Source organism: Manihot esculenta, chromosome 14 (assembly GCF_001659605.2).
Source record: "Manihot esculenta cultivar AM560-2 chromosome 14, M.esculenta_v8, whole genome shotgun sequence".
Lineage (NCBI taxonomy): Eukaryota > Viridiplantae > Streptophyta > Magnoliopsida > Malpighiales > Euphorbiaceae > Manihot > Manihot esculenta.
In genome coordinates this window covers 63809-83219 of record NC_035174.2, presented here as the reverse complement: position 1 = coordinate 83219, position 19411 = coordinate 63809, and the positions used below count along the sequence as shown (strand labels likewise).

General features: G+C 33.9%; 1 protein-coding gene across 3 annotated transcripts; it reads right to left on the bottom strand.

The window, feature by feature from the left end:
• Nucleotides 1-1668: 1668 nt before the first annotated feature.
• Nucleotides 1669-15559, bottom strand: LOC110600118 (histone acetyltransferase HAC1). Of its 3 annotated transcripts, none has more exons than XM_021736865.2 (17): nt 15227-15559; nt 14367-14656; nt 13662-13776; nt 13127-13421; nt 12543-13058; nt 10623-12433; nt 8332-8628; nt 7966-8244; nt 6956-7084; nt 6530-6730; nt 6280-6422; nt 5854-6166; nt 5532-5671; nt 4575-4653; nt 4083-4475; nt 2385-2602; nt 1669-2270 (listed from the first exon to the last, which is right to left on the bottom strand). In XM_021736865.2, exons 2-17 carry the CDS (start codon nt 14561-14563, stop codon nt 2156-2158), a joined length of 5241 nt encoding a protein of 1746 aa, XP_021592557.1. In that variant the 5' UTR covers nt 14564-14656; nt 15227-15559; the 3' UTR covers nt 1669-2155. The 3 variants fall into 3 exon arrangements, with proteins under 3 accessions (XP_021592557.1, XP_021592556.1, XP_021592558.1); XM_021736864.2 differs by having other exon boundaries at nt 14367-14617; XM_021736866.2 differs by having other exon boundaries at nt 12543-13046; nt 14367-14617.
• Between the last annotated feature and the right edge of the window lie 3852 nt (nt 15560-19411).

Genomic DNA, 19411 nt, shown 5'->3' with positions numbered 1-19411 from the left:
TTCAATTAGATTATTCGTCTACCTTGGCCTTACCGGCCAGAATAATATACATACATATATATATATATATTTATATGTTAATTTTTAAAAAAATTAAATACATAAATTTACCTTTCAACTTTATAAAAAAGACTTGATGATATTTTTAATAAAGAACATATTAAAATAATGCTGACATAGATTTGTTATTCAATAATTTTCTATATATGTATTGTGTATAATTTTTTAAATAAAATAATGGCAAAGTAAATTGAATGGCAAATTTATGAATTTTCATAAAAATAGGGACAATTTAAAAGTTTTCTTCTTTTCCTAGCATTCCTTCTGCTGCTCTATCATTCTCTCTTCCCCACCAAAAAATCAACAACAGCCCTAATACGAGGCTTGCCAATCGAAAGAGTGAGTTGGTGATTGAGCCGAGTTAATATCTTTTACGCGAGTACTGAATTGCCGGATTCGATCAGTTCTGCTGTCTGGTATATTGAGTTTAATATCGCCTGCTGCAGCTGTTAGACTGCCAATTCATCCATCATAATCTTTTGCTTCATCATTTCTGGTCTTTGCTGTTGAAGCATTTGAATTTAATGCTGCTGCTGTTGTTGTGGTCGGAGAAATAAGTCTGGCTTTGAATCGGAAATGGAACCTTTGTCACTTGATAATTGGCACGAAGGGATCCAGAACTAAGCTGCTTTGCTGGTGGTGCCAATAAGAGTTGATGCTCTTGCAACTGGACATAAGACGGAGGCAAGAACATAACCGAATTCTTACCAAAATGAGTTGAATTTTTTATGATTCTCACTTGACCCAGCAACAGATAGCCAGCTAAGTAGGAGCCATCGGGTTCAGATTTTTGCTTAAAACTAAACCATTCTTAGCATTGTGGCTTAAAAAAGGAAATCCAAAAAAAATTCCATGAATAGAAGAGTCAATATTGTTCACCGAGCTGGCTCCAAGCCAAAACCCTATCCACTACGGCACTACCCCAAAACCTGCATTGAACTCCATATCTTGTGACCCACTTTCACTTTGCAAGAGTTTATTCAATTCTAAAGATGGATCCTCAACATCCCCCTATTTAGCCTCATCCCCATATTTAGTTTCAAAAAGATTGTTCTCGACTAAAGACCCAGACAGCACACCCTCCCAATCCTCCATTCCAAGCTGTCCAAAGTTTTCACGCTTTAAAAATTTAAAAGTTTTCATTCATTAATTTTCGAAGTCTTCAAAATCTCTCTTTTCATTCACATTTTTTTCTAATTAAGATTAGAAGATTCACTTAATTAAACTTTTTAAAGATTGAAGTATAAGATAGTCGATTTAAAAAATAGGTGCCACAATTTTTTTAATAAAATTCAAAAATAAATTTATATATTTGGTAAAAAAAATTATTTTAACATCATTCTAGCCAACTCATAGATCATACATGAATTATTAATCATCTTATTCAATTTTCAATAACATTTATTCAATTCCTAAATAAAATAACATTTATTCAATTTTCAATTTCAATTTGGCCCAATTTAATATTAACCGAACCAATTACACACGAACTCAAGCAAATTGCAGCAGTTACGAATATGCTACTTATTTCTTCCCACTTTAAATAACAAGGAATTCTACAAAAAGATGAGTCAAGAATTTGCGGGGAAGAAGAGAAGAAAAGGAAAATAAGTGAAAAAGAGGGTAATGAATCTACCTTTCTCCATCATTCCTTTGTACGAAAAGCATTCAGCCAAATAAGAACAATTATAGTACACAAGCCACCAAGGGTGGCATTAAACAGATACAAGAGGATAAAATCAAAGAATCACCAAATTAAGCCACTGACTAGCACACATCAGCAATCCTACACTCTTCGGGGCATAGTTAGCTGCTGATGGAGGCAGGGGTGGCCAACGAATTTCACTCGCTTCTTTGTAGGGAAATAAGCCGTGGTGACATTAATGAAAAGAACTGTTCCCTAACAAGCGCGATCATAAACCAATATGCTGTACTATTGTATGCCTATCCCTTCTGAACACCTATGCCTGCCACTTTTCCTGCAACGCTTAATTTCAAGCAGTGCCTGATGGAGCAGCAGAGAAACATATTGTCTACCTTCCTCTTTATCCGGTAGCCTGACCTCCAAAACAACCATATTATATGTACAAAATGGTTACCCAGAGTTGCCAGCAACCTCTGCAGCTCTCTGTCTCATCATCTCCATCACAGCAGCCCTTCGCCGTGAATCAGACTGCTGCTGCAGCCTTCTCAAATGTTCTTTTAGATCTCTGGATGAAAATAAAAGTTCGTCAATATTTTATAAACACAATTCTCAAAAACAAGGGGGTCAGGGTGTGGTCTAAAATATTTGTTGATTTATTATGTGAGAATGAATCATGAACCTGCAACGTGGTACGTGGCATTCGGACTCTTTGCATGCCCGAGCATGAAGTTGCAGGAGATACCACATTTTCTTGCACAGAACACAACCTCCAGAAGCACGTATCTTGCATTGAATCCCATGTCGGAAAAGCCCCTTCACCTTACGACAATGTAGATATTGACAATGCGGAGAACGGCATTGTGATGCATGCACCAGAAGATCAAGCATTTTCCTAAGCTGCAATTTTCAAATATGCAATTTGATTAGGCCACACGTAAAAGGATAATTTTTGGATAAATATGACCAGTCATAAAATGTTTTACCAGTTCTACTTCAATGTGCTGAACCCATTAAATGGATAGAAGTAATATTGTACAAATTATTGACATTCAAATTGTCTCAAAAACATGGAAAATTACTCTTTCTTACACGTTAGTGGAATAATCAGTTCCATGACTTCTTTCCACAAAAAACTTGCCTATACAAGGTCGTATGCTCTAAGCCAAAGAGAAAATACCACATCATGAATTTGAAATTTAAAATTTCAAGCTAAAGATTGAGATAAAAATATCCCTTTTCAGGATATGGTATTGAGATAACAAGTTGCCTTTTTCATGTTATGGTATTTTCTCATGGTGAATGTGGTATATGAATTTATACACCTAAAACAACATGGTACCTAAACTTCCAATTATAAGATAAATCCCCTCCAACTTTAATTTAGGTGACACAAAAGCCCCCAAGACTTATGATCACTAGTTTACAAGTTTACTGCTGATGTGACATGAAATTAAATAACAATAAAACAGACCTAAATGCCATCACCATCTATATATCTTCCTCAACATTAGAATCAACCTCTCCCTAATTCAATTCAATACCTCTACCAGTTTCTTATATGAACACACAAAAAAGAGTATTAGCCAAAAAAAAACATAGGAAATAAAATTGCAAAAAAGGAGCTGATCTCAACAAAGTTGAAGAATAAAAAGTAGGGGTAAAAAAAAAATTACTATCAATCATCATACAAAAGATCAAGATACCTACGATTTAATGTTACATTTGAGTTTTGTGTTATTTTATGTAGACATTTAAAGAAAGACATAAGTTAAATGGGGATAATCATGAGGATGGAGAAATGGTCAAGGAAATTGGGTCTATGCAATTATATGGGAATTTGATTCTTGTATTGGAAAATCAAGATATACTACCAGTAATTGAATGATTCAGAAGACAGAAATAGGTTGCGATGGATGGAAAGAAGAAAACGATGACAATAATTATAATGAAGAAATGTTAGGTATTTAGAAAAGAAAGAGTTGGATTGGAACGGATGAGAAGAAGAAGAAATGAATGAGGATTTTTGGAAGAAATGTTGTATTGATATGGATGAGAAGAGAGAGAAATAGTTGTGGTTTTGGAGGAAAGAGAAGAGCAATGAACTTGGGTGAGAACAATTATCATAGGGCATTAAAGACAATTCAAATGTCTTTTTTAAAAAAAAAAATAATGCATCAGATCAATTTTATAACTGAGAAACCAATGATTATAGATCATAAGAGATTTTATATTACTTAAACTATAATTGGCAGGTTTTTGTTACAAATAAATTTTAGATATCTTACTGTTCAAACCTTAAAAGCATTTCATGGGGCAAGGAAGCATACAAAATATAGAGGAAAGTGCCATAATCTCATTGGACAGGAGTAAAAATTACCTGTAAAACCCTTAGCTGCCTAGCTTCTTTATTCTGGGCATCACGATCAGCCATTGATGGATGATTTGTCAACTTATGAGGATGATCAATACCCCCATCCTTTTGGTAACAAGCATTGCATACATCATAATCAGGGCAAACTTCACAGCGCCAACCTTGACCCGTTTCAATGTCAAGATGACATATATTGCAAGTTGTAACAAAAGCAGGAGCAGTTGGATTATGGAGATGGTAAAGGACCATCATTGAAGAATGCTTAGCCCGGCGTAGAGTATCATACTGATAATGATTTCCTTGACAAAGACTAAGAAATGCTTGTCTCGTGTCAAAGAATTCACTCTCAAGAATTTCATCTTTATCCTTTGTATCAGCAGGTACATCAGTGATTTCAAACTGAAAAATTTAGCATTGATATTTTTCAGTTATAAAGGTGGAGGGAACCAAATAGAACAAGACAAAAGTTTCAAAACAATATCTATTACAGAAGCTTACAGGATAGAGTGTGTGTTTCTCCCTTTGGTTGACAGGATGTCGCTCCCTTTCTTCACGCTTCTGTTCAGCCTCGTAACAGCTTCAGGAAAAGCAGCAGATATCAGAACCATTAGACGTGGCTACAAGAAAACAAATCAAAATTGCACACCTCATTTTTTAAGACCGACTTTCTAACACACAAGTACTGAGGAAGAAATGAAAAGGAAAAAGAAACGGCGAGAGAAAAGGATGAGAATTATGTAATTGAATTCCTAAAAAAATATTTAGGAACATAGAAGCCAAGAATATTGTTCATTCAAACCAAGGAGGTAGCACTGATTAAAAAAGTTATTGGCGATGATTGAAAAAACCATTAATTGCCACAGGAAACAGAAAAGGATGAAGGAAAAGGAAAAGGTAATGTGTTGTTGCCTTGTATCAATTGATAATATTTGTCAATAAAATAATAGACTTATGATAAACAAAGGAGATTCAAGTTTGTTGCATAAAGTTAAACAACACAGCAAAGGGTCATGTTGTTGCGTTATTAATGGGACAGAAAGTTGATGGGTTAATGGGTTCACTAATGTTTTTATCGCACAGAAAGTTGGACAAGATAGACAAAGTATATCCATAAAAAAAAAATGTATCCAAAAAGAGACAGGGAAATGCATGTATAAAAATGGAATGTTGAGAGTAATAAAGATGAAAAAACAACCAGACAAAAACTAAGATAGGAATGTGCAGAGTTTGTTTGAGCATGCTCTGGCACCAATGAGGAAGACAGACTGCATTCATGTAGAAATAACAAAAGGAATAAAGATAAATAACTGTTCTTAATTCCAAAGATTTACACGAAATATGGCTACAATCATAAATAAAATATTACATAAAAATTTTTGTCTATAACATCTCATCTAATAGCATAAAATACAATATTAAGAAAAAGTAAATGCAGGTAAAGAGCACAATTCTTACTTATCACAAATCTGAAAATTTTTGCATTGGTTGCAAACCCAGCGCTTTCCCGATACCATTAAAGTACAACAGTGGGTGCAGCAATGCTGTAAATGAACCATGATAAAGTCTTCCTTCATTGGGCATATTGTCTCACCAAGCTGGAGAAAAAGGAAGCTTAAAAGAATAAATAAATAAATATAATCATGCAAACTTATAAAGGTAATAGTGCAATAAAGCTCCAATGATCTGAAAGCAAAAATTGTATCAAGCTAAGATTCCAGTAATAAGAAATTGACCAGGACGAAATACTGTAAACTAAGATGCAGGAGGTAAAAATTACTTTATGCATTAGTAGCAGATCCTTCGATGCGTTACCGGAAAGATCTGACTGACCAGATGCCTTAAGAGCCCTTTTTGTTATGGTCTTTTTGGTTGTTCCCTTCTTGTTCTGTTTTCTGCCATCTTCTTCTTGGTTAAGCTGATAAATTAAATCCTCTGCAGCACCAGGCCAATAGTCACCATCAAAGTATGGCAACCTTGCAGCTGTTACCTTTGCCTTACATTCCCCAGTAGATACAAAGAAATGATCATATAAATTAGTTAGTTCAACCACAACATTTTCCTTAGAGGCTTTTCTTAGCATTGACAAATACCTGAAATAAAGTAAAAAAAGAAACAAGGCATGTCACACAGTTAGATAAGAAAACAAACAAAATTTCACCAGTAAAACAATACATGGATCTCTACATAAAGATGTTAGGCTCACCACTCCCGGAGTTTATCAGATTTTGGTGTTTTCTGGATTTCTGGGTGGCAATATAATATGTAGTCTTCACCCTTTAAAGGAGGGCAAGCCCATATATAGCAGCTAGTAAAACCTCTCTTCTTGCAGTACTCAAGGTATCCAATCTGCACACAGAAACAGTCAGAAAGGTCAAAAAAATAATGTAAGTAATGAATTAAACATTGATACAGTCATACTAAAAGAACAAGACGAACAAATACTTCCAACTAACCAAAATTTCATGGTAAACAAATGTACGGAGAGCCTCTCCTGTCACTGCTTTAATCTCAGGTCTAAAATACTTCACAGAATCCAGATATGACAAATAGACACGGCGTTGATTTGGAAATTGACATTCTGATCCAAATTCTTGGACATACATGCCAAATAGGCATACCTCCACACCTTCAATCTTCTGAAACAACAAAATCACCTGGACAAAAACTTTCCATTCAATAATCAGAAGTCATTGAAAACCATATAGTAAATTACTTATGAAAACAGCATGCAATGCTCTCTGCACAGTCTCTCCAACTCTCTCTCTCTCTAAGTTGAAAACTGTTCATTCGGGCCTACCACCTGAGCAAACCTCAGAGGGATCCAATCCTTTAGACCTTGATAAAAGATAATACAAAGAAGTTGGTGTATTCCTGCATACCTTGGACTTGTACGGGAACTCAGTTGGGTAATTTTCTTCTCGAAAAATTTCAAGAAAACGCTGCTTCACTTCCAACTTTTTGTCAACTGATGAAACAACTCGAACTACAAGTGCTTCTGCTCCTGGAACCTTTAAAATGTAGATTTTTAAAGAAATCAGATATAGCAATTTTAATACATTGACAGTTTAAATAGCATGCATGTATAGTTGCAACATGGAATAAAAAAACAATTATGCTGAAAATGACAAATGGAACTCCTTGAGATTTGGTGTAATACATGCTTCCCCCCTCCTGTGTTGAAAAAGCTATTCTTTTGCAGAATAAAGACATCTGTTTAACAAAACAAAACTGATATTGTCTTCGGATTTTAGCTAACAAAAGACCAGAAGGTTGATTTCACAACCCCAAGTTTTTATATAACGGAGGAAATGAAATGCATTTTAGACCAAATCATAGGGTTTTTATCCCATAATTTTCATTATAATATCACGCGTGCAAAAGTATGTTGTTTATTGTTCGGGGGGTGAACAATCATTTCTATAAAAGTGTGGCAAATCTCAAATAAAAACAAAAATGCCCTTGAAAATGAGATTCTGAAGAGATAGACCATACCTATTAAAAAGCATGAAATGATTTTTGGGCAAATATTTCTAATTCCACACTTCAATAATGACATTCAACTATGACATTGGCTAAGTAGAAAACTTGATGTAAAGTGGTTGGCCAGTTGATCACCTCAGAAGTCAGAACTTACCTACTTAGTACTTGTAGTCCTAGCAAATGGGATTTCCTAATTCTAGAGAAATCAACATAGTTCTCATCTTTGAGTCAGCCACCTACTACTAATTCAATTTCACAAGCTCATACTATACTACAATCTATAACAAAATGGCAAATGTGAACAGTTCATTCACTGGCCATCCCTCATATGCAAGTTGCACGAGAGCAAAATGCAATTATTATCCAATAAAAAGAATAACATAGTGCTGTTACATTATAAATAGATCACCTCATCATAACCTTTTACTTGAATCCTCGCCCTCTCCTGTCTCTCCTGCTTCAATCTCCTGAATAATCGTTGCTCTATGTGGTCACTGAGTATTGTTCGTGGTAGATCTTTGGCCCCAAGGACTGCACTCTGTGGTAAAGGCTTCCGCTCTCCTCTTTCAATCTCTGCTATGTAGCAATTAGGGCAAGTATATTCAGCTTGCCCACCATCATTTCTTCTTCCATTAAATAAAGCACAAATTTGATGTTGCCAGGCTTCACACTTGTCACATTGAACCCACTGCTTGAGTATAGAGGAAAAGAATGCAAGTTAAGTCATTTGAAATTACTATGCAAAGAACAATATGCAATGAATGCATTTACGAACCCATTCTTCAGTCTCCTCATCATTTTTCTTCTTCTCAAGCCTTGCCTTTGGGATGGCACTCCCATCAACGACAATAGTGTCTCCACGAGCCTCATTATAGCAAGGAATGCAGAAGTAATGCCGTGTATCACCAGCTCCCATAGTATAATACATTGCATTGCGTTTAATGCGAGCACCACAGGAAGTGCAATATATGGGTGGTGGTTCAAAAGTAAGCTTTTCAACTGCACACAGTTGACAAGAGTTCTCACTCATCGAATGCTCCATTGCTTGGTTCTTCTCTGCCTTTGCCTTACTCTGTACACAGAAAAATGAATGATCATTGATAACAAATGCACATAGCAACCTTTATCTTATTAATAATAAGAGAAATTATGCCGTGAAAATGCTTGCACCATTTTGACCAGGGAAAGATGCAAATGCAAGACACAACCTACTAAAGAGAACAAACACAACAAATAATCTAATAATAATCCGGATAACTTATTAATAAATAGTTTATAATACAAAGTGTCTGACAATATATAAGCAGATAAATTACTTTATAAATATAAAAAAGAATTAAAAAGAAAAACTACATTTAATATATCCTTTATACAGATATATCATTCATATGCTTAATTAAGTTTGAATGTAACTAAAAAAGGTAATATATAAATCATTATATTTTTTCCTTACATTAAAAATAAAATGAACGAAACCAAAATAACATATATTATTAAATTTTTGCTACACTGAAATAATATCACTGAAATTAAGATAAATTAGATTTGATGAACATTTTAGACATTAAAATAAATTGAATTAAAAGTATTACGATAATCACTAAAGTGATACGATAAACAAACAAATAGTTATATATATTTATAGAAAATTATACTCTCTCTATGAATTTGTACTTCAAATAAATTGAAAATAAACAAATAAAATTAAAAATTTAAGCTAACTATAAAAGTTTGAAAAAAAAAACATAATCATGATTGTAATTGGCAAAAAAGCCAAATTTGCCCCTCAACTATATAGCGGGGATCAAAAAATAATAAATATCATCTTTGGCCAAATTCGCCCTTGAACTATCATTAAAAGGCCAAATAAGGCCATGACCAGTTAGGATTGCACATTAAAGTTGAGATGTGATACATCCATCTAAGTCGAGGAATAGACAGTGTATACATATATATATATATATATACTATTTCTAAAATTATGAATTTTCATTTCAAACAAATAGAAATGAATAGATAAGATATTAAATTTTAAGCTTACTATAGCAGTTTGAAAGAAAATTATATAATTATGATTTATTATGAATAATTTTATAAAAATTTCAGGAAAAATACATTAAATTGAAGTTAAGAAATTTGTTATGTATAATAAAGTTGAGGGACAACAGAAATACATCCAAGTTCAGAAATAATAGCGATATTAAGACGCAAATTAACTTGTAAACCGATGATAACAAGCTTCAGGATATCAATAATACTCCAATTGAAGTTTAGAGAGTTTTTTATTGGGGTAAATAAATTTTAGATTCTTAAACTTTAATACAAAATGAAGTTAAAGGGACGTTGCTGATACAACATCCTAAGTTTCAAAAAGTTTTTGGTGAATTTTTTAGGTTTTACAAGATAATATAATAATTTTCTATTAATTTTCTCCACCCAGTGGAAGTCTCAAATGCTTCTCATGTACTCAATAGTGTGAATTTCTCTTCCATCATATTAGTTATCAAAAGGAATAAATGATTTGATATTTTAATTACAGCATACAAGGAAATGCAAGGCTCTGCCAAAGTCCTGGGAAACCATTTGAAAGGAGGGAAACTTTAATTCAAAATGAGAACTTAAATTCATATGTTAAGACACATCAGGCAGATATATAAGACTGCAATTTCAACAGATTCTCTTACCACAATATCCAAGATTGTACATTATCCATTGACAATCTATAAAACAGGTTGCATCCTTAGCTCAATAATAAGATTACATAAGCAATAAATGGGGAACAAGAGAAAAGGCAATAGCTATATTACTCTTGTTAGCATAGATACTAAGAAGGGAATGTAACTTCTAAAACCAATTTCAGCTCATCTCAAACCCAAAGATAAGTACTTCTAAAACCAAATTCACAAGCATAATGACTAAATGATGATGTGCTGTGAAGTGCAACAATACACAGCTCTCATTATCAACAAACAACAACAAATTATCAATACTCCACATGTGCGTGCGAGTGTGGGGGATGGGGAGCATTCAAAAGATGTCCTAAATGAAAAGAAGAGGTAATGTTACCTGGCCAACCCATTGCCTAAGGCCTATTATATGCTCCCTGACTTGTTCAGGTGTGAACAGTTCAGTCAGTGATACCCCCTTTATTTTTGGCTTTCCAGACTTGGTTCCAGCTGCATTATCTGCAGGTTGTGCAGAAATTTCTTGCCTGCCCTGATCTGTTTCGTTCTCAACTTTGATGCTCTCTTGTTTCGATGAACTAGTTGACTCATCTTGTACAACAGATTCACCATTAAGCTTTTGGCTGTTTCTGTCTACGATATCCTTTTTCTTCTCATTATTCCTAGGACTTCCTTGTCCAGAACTTAATGGAAGTTCCAACTTTACCTCCATGCACTCAGACTTAACTGGCACACCCTGTTTATAATCTTGCTTCTTGACATCCTGAGATATGTGAGAATCTGTGGTCATAGAAGCAGATACAGCAGCAATTTCATCCTCAGGCTTAAAAGATTGGGGGGACTGCTCTATTTTCATGCGCTTTAGGGAGGGATGCAGTTCTTCTGAAGTTTCCACAACTGCAGGATTTTTTGAAATGAATTTAGCTGAATTATCACCAGTATTGCTGGATTTGCTAGAAAAACAGGAATCTGAGCTTAGACGAGTGCGTGCCCTCATTTGTGCCTCTACATAATTTTTGACAGGAACACAAACAGGACACCCTGCATCCCTACAGTGCTTGTTGTGTTGAATCAATATCCTGGTATGATGGCATCGAGGATATGGGCATGGAGATGAATTGCATCTGTCCATATGTCTCAGTAACTTTTGCACAGTTATGCAATTAACATCTGAACATTTCCCTTCAGGAGCTGTACATCTGCGAGCATGCCGCAAGAACAAGAGCCACTTCTGTTGATTTCTGAACTGGCGATCTCGGTTCGCAATTCCGGATTTACAAATGACACCATTTGAATTTTGAGTCTCTGAAGAATTTCTAGGAGGAGCATTTTGAACAATATTAGAACCTTCTGAAGCAAAATTATTCCGTTGAGCTTCATCCTGACCAGATATTCTCTGGTGGAAGTCCTCTTGGACATGCTGCTCATGTGGCATGCTAGGGATGCAACCTCTGTCCGGCAAATGAGGACGCCATTGTCCCTGCAATATTTTAGCCGATGGTGCTCCAATAGAATGGCAAGTAAAATCACTTTGAGACTCTGAAACCAACTGATGCGGATGCGACACCTGTTGCATTTCCTGTGAATTTTGTGCCAATGATGAACACATGCCATGCTGTCCAGATGGCTGAGAGAGACTTTGTGCAGCCTGAGAATGATCCTCAACAACATTCTGCTGGAATTGATTTTGCAACTCAGACATTTGGAGATGTTGAGAGGTTTGCGAGTGCAGAGCTTCATTATGATGCTCCACTCCAGGCTCACGCTTCACCTGATTACTGGGATCGGATGGCTGAGACTGATCAAAGGCATCATGAAAAAGTTGTTGATGCTGCTGGTTTTGCTGATTTTTAATGTATTGTTGCTGAACAAATTGCTGCTGCTGTGGAAATTGATGAAGATGTTGCTGAAATTGCTGTTGTTGGTGAGTATGTAGGATGCTGTCCCTAGAAGGTAGAGACTGAAAGTTCATCTTTTCAGATTGATCAGCTGACTGAGGTTTTACCTGTGCAGCTTGTTGAATTCCATGTAAATTTAACTGATTATTTACCAGAGATGAATTAGTTTTCGGCATGGACTGCAAGCTCATAGAAGTAATATTCTGAGCATTCATCATTGATCCAACAGATGTTACTGCATTATAAAAGTTTCCAGATCCAAAGGAATCAGCATTACTTATTCCATATCCCTCACCTGAAAAAAGTACATTTACAATGAAATGCTATGTCCCCAAATAAAGCAATATTATATACGTTTAAGTTTGACATAGTTGATATCATAAACAATGGGAGAGACGTGTTACCATGCACTATTTGTTGCTGTTGTTGATCAAAATGCTGTTGCAATGGTTTGGGTGAACTAGCATACGGTGTGCCAGTCATATAACCCTCAGAGACGCAAGGTTCACTCACAAACTGTAAATTGTTTGCAATCATCCCAATCCCACTATTTAGAGCTCCATTCGAGAACCCATATGATTTTTGCTGTAATCCAGATCTAATACTGCTGCCCATTTGGCTGCCAAGATTCTGCATTATGTGACTGTTTTGACCTCCAGCATACTGCTTTTGCTGCTGTGGCTGTGATGCCATTGTAGATTCAACAGTTGAATAACCACCAAGACTACTAGATGACTCCATATTCATGTAAGATTGATTATTACTCTTGTTATTGTTATTGATATTATTATATCCAGGAGTTGGAATCATCTGGCTTGTCATTCTTTGCCCACCCATGGATGGCAAATTCCCACCAGAGCTAATAGAGAAATTGGCCAGTGTTTGCTGATATCCATTAGACATAGTCCCTGCAACCATAGCTTTTGTGACGTTTGAATAGAGTAAACAAGGGTGCATTGATAATTAAAATTATAAAGTTCAGATATACCATCAGATCTACTGAAGGAACTATGTAAAGAGCTAGATGGCAACAGGCTTCCCATGTTCATAGTTGTCACTGATATACTATCACATCCACTGGAAGCAGTCATCATGGTATCTGCAGAAGATACCATCAAGTTGGAATTCCCACTATGTGACATGCCAGGAGTGGGTATCATGGTACCAATGGAAGAAGAAGGATTAACAAGTTGTCCAGGCCGTTGGTTGTGGTTATTCACAGGTGCGCGTTTGATCAGACTACTCAGACGACTCTCTAAGGTATTTAGGTTCATGTAGTCCTCCTACAAAAAAGTTTTACAGCTGCGTAAAGCACAACACAGAAAAAAAAAACATTGAGGAACAATCAAGGACTTAAGAAAAAAATCCATCCGCACTGAGCTGACTAAGAAAAAAGACTATGAAATTCAATTCAATAAACTTGTCAAAAATAAATAATTCATAGTTTAATTTAATTCATAACTAATGAGATAATCAAGATAAATATAGACTTCAGTGGGGGTTAAAAGAGGAAAGCAACAAACCTTTGACTGAGCAGCTTTAAACAGACCCTCTTCAAGGCGTTTGGCAATATCTTTAAATTTCTGTTTCTGTGGTTCACTAACTGGCTGAGGCTGCCTCTGCAATATAATTGCAAATCTAGAAATGATGGAAAATAGGATCAGTAATAATACATATTTTTTGCAGGTTAGATTCCCCCGTCGTCACTATAACATCAATGGGAGCCATGAACAGGTAAAAAATGGAAGAGAACTTCAGCAGCAATGTCTAGGTTTAACTAAAATTACATAACAAAGCAAGAAAGTCAACTTTAAGATCTTAATATGAAAGGTATTCAACAGTTGCTTTAACATTTTTATGTTTGCCCATTCGAGAGCACCATCACGTAAGCATATATAACAGAGTTGACGACATTTAATAGCTAAAATATCAGTCCAAAACTCCAAATAAAATCATCTTCTCTTCAACGCAACCATCTAGTGTCTGTGATTAGTCTCTTAGATTTTTTTTTGAAAAAATAAAATAAAGAAAATAAAGAAAAATAAAATAAAGGAGGAGAGAAAGAGAGTGTGCAACTAAACTTCTGTAAAACCATAAACTAATCTAATGTCATGATAAGATCTGGTATGTGTAGCACTAAAACTGCAACAAAGCTTTCATTAAGTTTTATGGTAAATTAAATAGAAATAATTGGGAACTGATAGTAGATGGATAAATGGATATCTTACATTTTCTCACGCATAAAAATGCGAGCTCTATGAAGCTCAGGGTCCATGGTGAACATATTAGGAGAAGTCAAACCTCCACCACTAGCAGCAGCTAAATTCTGCAACTGAGCTGCAGGTAGCGGATTCCCATTCTGCTGGGCCAACTGATTAGGAACCTGTCCAGAGATCTGCCCAGATAAATGCGCCTGCACATTCATCTTTATTACCCACTCATGATGCTGTAACTTTAACAGTATGGGCCAAATGTCCACCTTCAATTCAAAACAAGTAAAACTTATACGTGAAACTGCCTGTAATAAGCAACAGGAAGAGTTTAAAAATATTGTCAATTGCAGTTAACATTTTGTTCTTTAGAGAAACGAAGTCTCTACATTAGATTTATAAGGCAAAGAAGAATAATAAATTGAAAAACGAAAGAATGAAAGCTTGATTAGTTATAATAATAATAAGAGGAGAAGCTGCATAACGTAGTATCCTTTGATTAAACAGAGAGTAACAACGAATTGAATGTAGCAATTATGTTGCGAATTTACCATAACTAGAAAAACTGACTTTGCCACTTAAAATGCGTAATTGAGGAAGCAATTGAAGCATGGGCAAGGCAAGTAGAGAGAAGAACGCCAGAGAGCAAAAGACTTGTAATATGGAAATTGGTCAAAAGAAGAAAAGGAGAATGAAATCAAAAATACAATAACGTAATATTGACTATGAAAACAATTGGTCTGGTGTATCGTCTGTTGAAGCTAGAATAAGATGCAGTTAAATGCTTGGAGAAATCGTTTTGAATGATTAGACTAATTTAGTAACCCTAGGCTAGTTTAGCTTATTGATGTGAATCAAATCAAGAAACCCTAACGAACCTGAAGGCGCAATATATGAGAATAACAACAATCGGAAGCTTCAACTTGAGAGAAAAATCCGTAGGTTTTTCAAGTCGATGATGATCGCTGACGTCCGCCAATAGCCCGTGCGAATTTAGACGCTGGCTGTTTACGGTTTAACCCAAAACAGAAGATGATGATTAAAGATGAAGACTACGATAAAAAAAATGACTGAAAAACCGAATGAATGAAAGCAGCAGATGTTTGCAATCTAATCGAAAACGATAACGGTGGCAGTGTCGACGGGAGTGTTGAATTACTTTTTGGGGGTTCTTCGTTTCCGGGTTCAATTGGGGATTAACTTCGTCAAATTGTCAAAGGAAAAAATAAATAAATATAATTACCAATATTCTGCATTTCTTTTTTCTTTTTTTATCCTTTAAAAGATAAATATACAATTAGAGTATTTTTTTTTCAATGGAACGAAAACAACAAGAGGGAGAATTTGGGGATGTTAACGGAAAAATACCAACTAAGTCCAGTTAAACTGTCTGTTAAATAAATTTAATTTAAATTTTTGGATCAATTAGTTCTTTATATTTTTATTAATAGTCTAATAAGACTTAATATAATAAAATATTTTTTAATAATTATTAAATATCATTTTTATAATTTTAAATATAAAAATTTTAATATTTTAATTAACATAAAAATTTTAAAAATATATAAATATAATAAAGAATTTTTAAATTACAAAATTAAAATTTTATTATATAAAATATTTTTATTATTAAAAAATAATATTATATTAGATACCAATTTATTTGATACTTAAATAAAAATATAAAAACTTAATTTAAGTTATATCTCAAACCAACCGTACTATCTATTGTTTTATAATTATGTATAAATATATATGTATTTTGAATGATTTATAAATATAATTATGTACCAATTTAAATTTTTTTATTTTTTTTATTGTTTAAATTTTAATATTTTAATATTTATTTATTTATTTATAACATCAAATGATTTATAAATATTTATAAAATGTTCATTGTAATTGAATAATAAATATTATTTGATGTTATAAATAAATAAATAAATATTAAAATATTAAAATTTAAACAATAAAAAAATAAAAAATTTAAATATTAAAATCTATATAATAAAAAAATTTTAATTAACTAAATTGTATTATTTTATATATGAGATATTAAAGATTGCTGAAATAATATCTTCTATCCCATATAAAAAACTTATAGAAACAGAAAAATAAATATGTAAAATCGTTATGTAGATATCGATATTTCTCATCCCTTTCTGAAATTGTTGATGCTGGAGGGATTTAACTCGCTTATTTTTTAAGCTTTTTCTATTATACATGAGCTTAATTTTGAATTATTTGCAATAATTTCTTGAGTAGCAATATTTTAAGTTTTTTAAAACATTTTAATACAATAAAATGTACATGGTAAAAAAAATGACAGTATATAATATTAAAATATTATTTATAGATTAAATTGCTTAGAATAATAATAAATAATGAACTGAAGAATTCATAATTTTTAACTTCTTAACATTTTATTTTTTTTTATAAATTTACTAAAAAGTTTTTTTTATGAAATCAATTGTTTTTTATTCATAATATGTATGATTACAAATACAACTTTTTTGTTTTCTAACTATTCTTATCAGTGCAAAGCATATTACATTTAAAATATTTTTTTAAAATATATATTTTTTATCAATGAAAATAGTAAAATTATAAAATACCTTTTTATATTTTTTCTTAAAATCAAACTATAATATAAACTCTAACACAACTTAATATAAAGACCAACCCATAAAATTCAGCCTAATTCGAAGAAGATCCAATCCAACCCGAAAGCGCCCAAAAGTTAACAGAACGTGCAAGGCATTTACTGTCCACATCCACCGCCATCGTCTAAATTCACCACCGCCCATTGTACTGATCCCAAATATCGATCGACGATAACAAAGCGAATTGCCTCCAGCCTCTCACTGCATTGCCCACCATGAAGCATCCAAATCGAAAAACAGCAGAGAGCGAAATAAGCGAACAACAAAACTAAAAAGACAGCGATGTAAAATACATGACCGAATATACAAAGCTCGACACTCTCTGTCTTTAGCTTTAAACGTTTCTCGCCTTTTCACCTCCGCCTTCTATTAGCCACTGGATTTTGCTTAGTTCTGTGTCTTCCTCCCCATGCCGAAAGAAAGCTTGTTTCTACAAATACAACCTTAAGTAAAATGTATGTTAGAAACAATGGGATTAACAAGTGGACCATTCATTTTTTAATTATGTATAATTATATTTAATTTTTAAAATGAATAATAATTTTATCATTTAAATTAATTTTAAAGCCAGCTAAAAAAGTCTCTTAAAATTTAAGCTATACAAAAATGAAATAAGAATAAATTTTTAGCATAACGATTGATATATAAATATGTTACTATTAAAAACCTTTAAATTGATTAGTTAGATTATTTCATTTTTGAATTCAAAATTTCTTCTATATTTCTTTTTATGAAAATTTAATAAACAAAAAGTTTACCTATAATATAATGCATGCATTGTAATTATCTATCTATATAAAATTTATGAACTTGGTATACATAATAGAGAAGTTAAGAAGAATAATGAAATCTAAAAAAACATTCATGATAATTTAAAATTATTATAATGAAAAGCTAAATTGAATTAATTATCGAGAATTTATTTATTTTAATTTTATTTTAAATTATATTTAGGGCATTATAAAATTTTAAAATTCTTAGCCTCTTTATTCTTAAACTCTACTTTTATTATAACCATAAATAATATTCTACAAGAGTAATTAAAATTGTAACACCCCGGAAACCGGTACCTCTTGGCTGGTGTGATCCTAGCTTCAAAACATGGAGAAACCAAGCTCCTCAAGCTTCAAGCTCCACAACTTCCTCTTTTTACTCAAAACCTTCAAACCCAAGTGAAAACTCATGAAAACCTTGCAATATTGGAGGAAAACATCATGAAAACATCCAAGGAGAACCTAAACCCCACCTTGACCACAAAGAGAGCTTCCAGCACCCTCCATGGCCAGTCAACGGGGCTTAAATAGGTGGCCAACCGCCCTTCCTTCGGCTGCCGAAACTGCATGCAAAACCATGCAACGTTCGGCGGCCTAACGTGAAGTTTCGGAAGCCGAACCTATAGCACTTTCGGCGGCCGAATATTACCTTCGGCGGCCGAACCTGCATTCTGCCTCCTTGGTCTTTTCTCTTCAAAACTCATTCCCTTTCCTTTCAAAACCACAAAACACTTAAAACCATTTTAGAAAACCTTGCTAAAACCTTGTAAAACCATCAGTGTCTCGTGCAATGCCCCGCAAAACGAATCCGACATCCGAGATTCCACCTGACGGGAGGAATTCCGATGCCTGACCGAGCCGGGTATTACAATCTACCCCCCTTATAACAACATTCGTCCCCGAATGTTCAAAACAAAACAAACATAGAACAGGCAAGTAAAGCCTAACACTTCTCTTCACAAAGAGAATTTCCGAAACTTTACTTTCCTGATCTGAGTCCATACTCCAGAATGAGTATCCTACTCTTTTTCTGAACTCCACAGCTTTCCCTGCGCTACGCTGATTCTTACTCTTCACTTTTCATCTTAACTAAACTAATCTCTTTGTGAAACTCTCACTCTTTACTTCGCAATAGAGACCAATCTGTACTCCTAATTCCAATTTGTACTCCTAATTCTTACCCGCCTTTCTTCTTCTTTCTTAAACTAACTTAATCTTTCCCTCTCAACAGGCTACTGCTGCTGACTCTCAACGGATTCTACCTGAATCTCTGATCATACCAATCTGTAGATCCAATCACCTTAATTAGATCAGCTAGTAGATCATCAACCTTAATACTAATCTGTAACAATCAAGTCTTAAGGAATCATCCTTCGTTTCCCACAACAACACTGGAAACATTCCAGGGTGAAGTACTAAGTCAGATAAAACCTTATCTATCCAAACTTTCCACTATTCTGCTAACTCTTAGCTCTCTCTGCAGGTGCCATTCTGTAGGGAAAGGAAAGAAAGAATTGGTTCTGCGTCCAGATACCATTTTCACTCCTATCTCTAATTTCCTACCAGATGGTAAACCTGACAGTATGCTAGTATCCACTAGCAATGGCACTGAGGCTGATTCCCTATC

Coding starts and splice junctions, on each gene's coding strand:
- LOC110600118 (XM_021736865.2), bottom strand. CDS start 14,563: ATGAATGTGCAGGCGCATTTATCTGGGCAGATCTCTGGACAGGTTCCT. Junction 13,422..13,661: donor TTAAAGCTGCTCAGTCAAAG/GTTTGTTGCTTT, acceptor ACTTTTTTGTAG/GAGGACTACATGAACCTAAA. Junction 12,434..12,542: donor ACAGCAACAAATAGTGCATG/GTAACACGTCTC, acceptor TACTTTTTTCAG/GTGAGGGATATGGAATAAGT.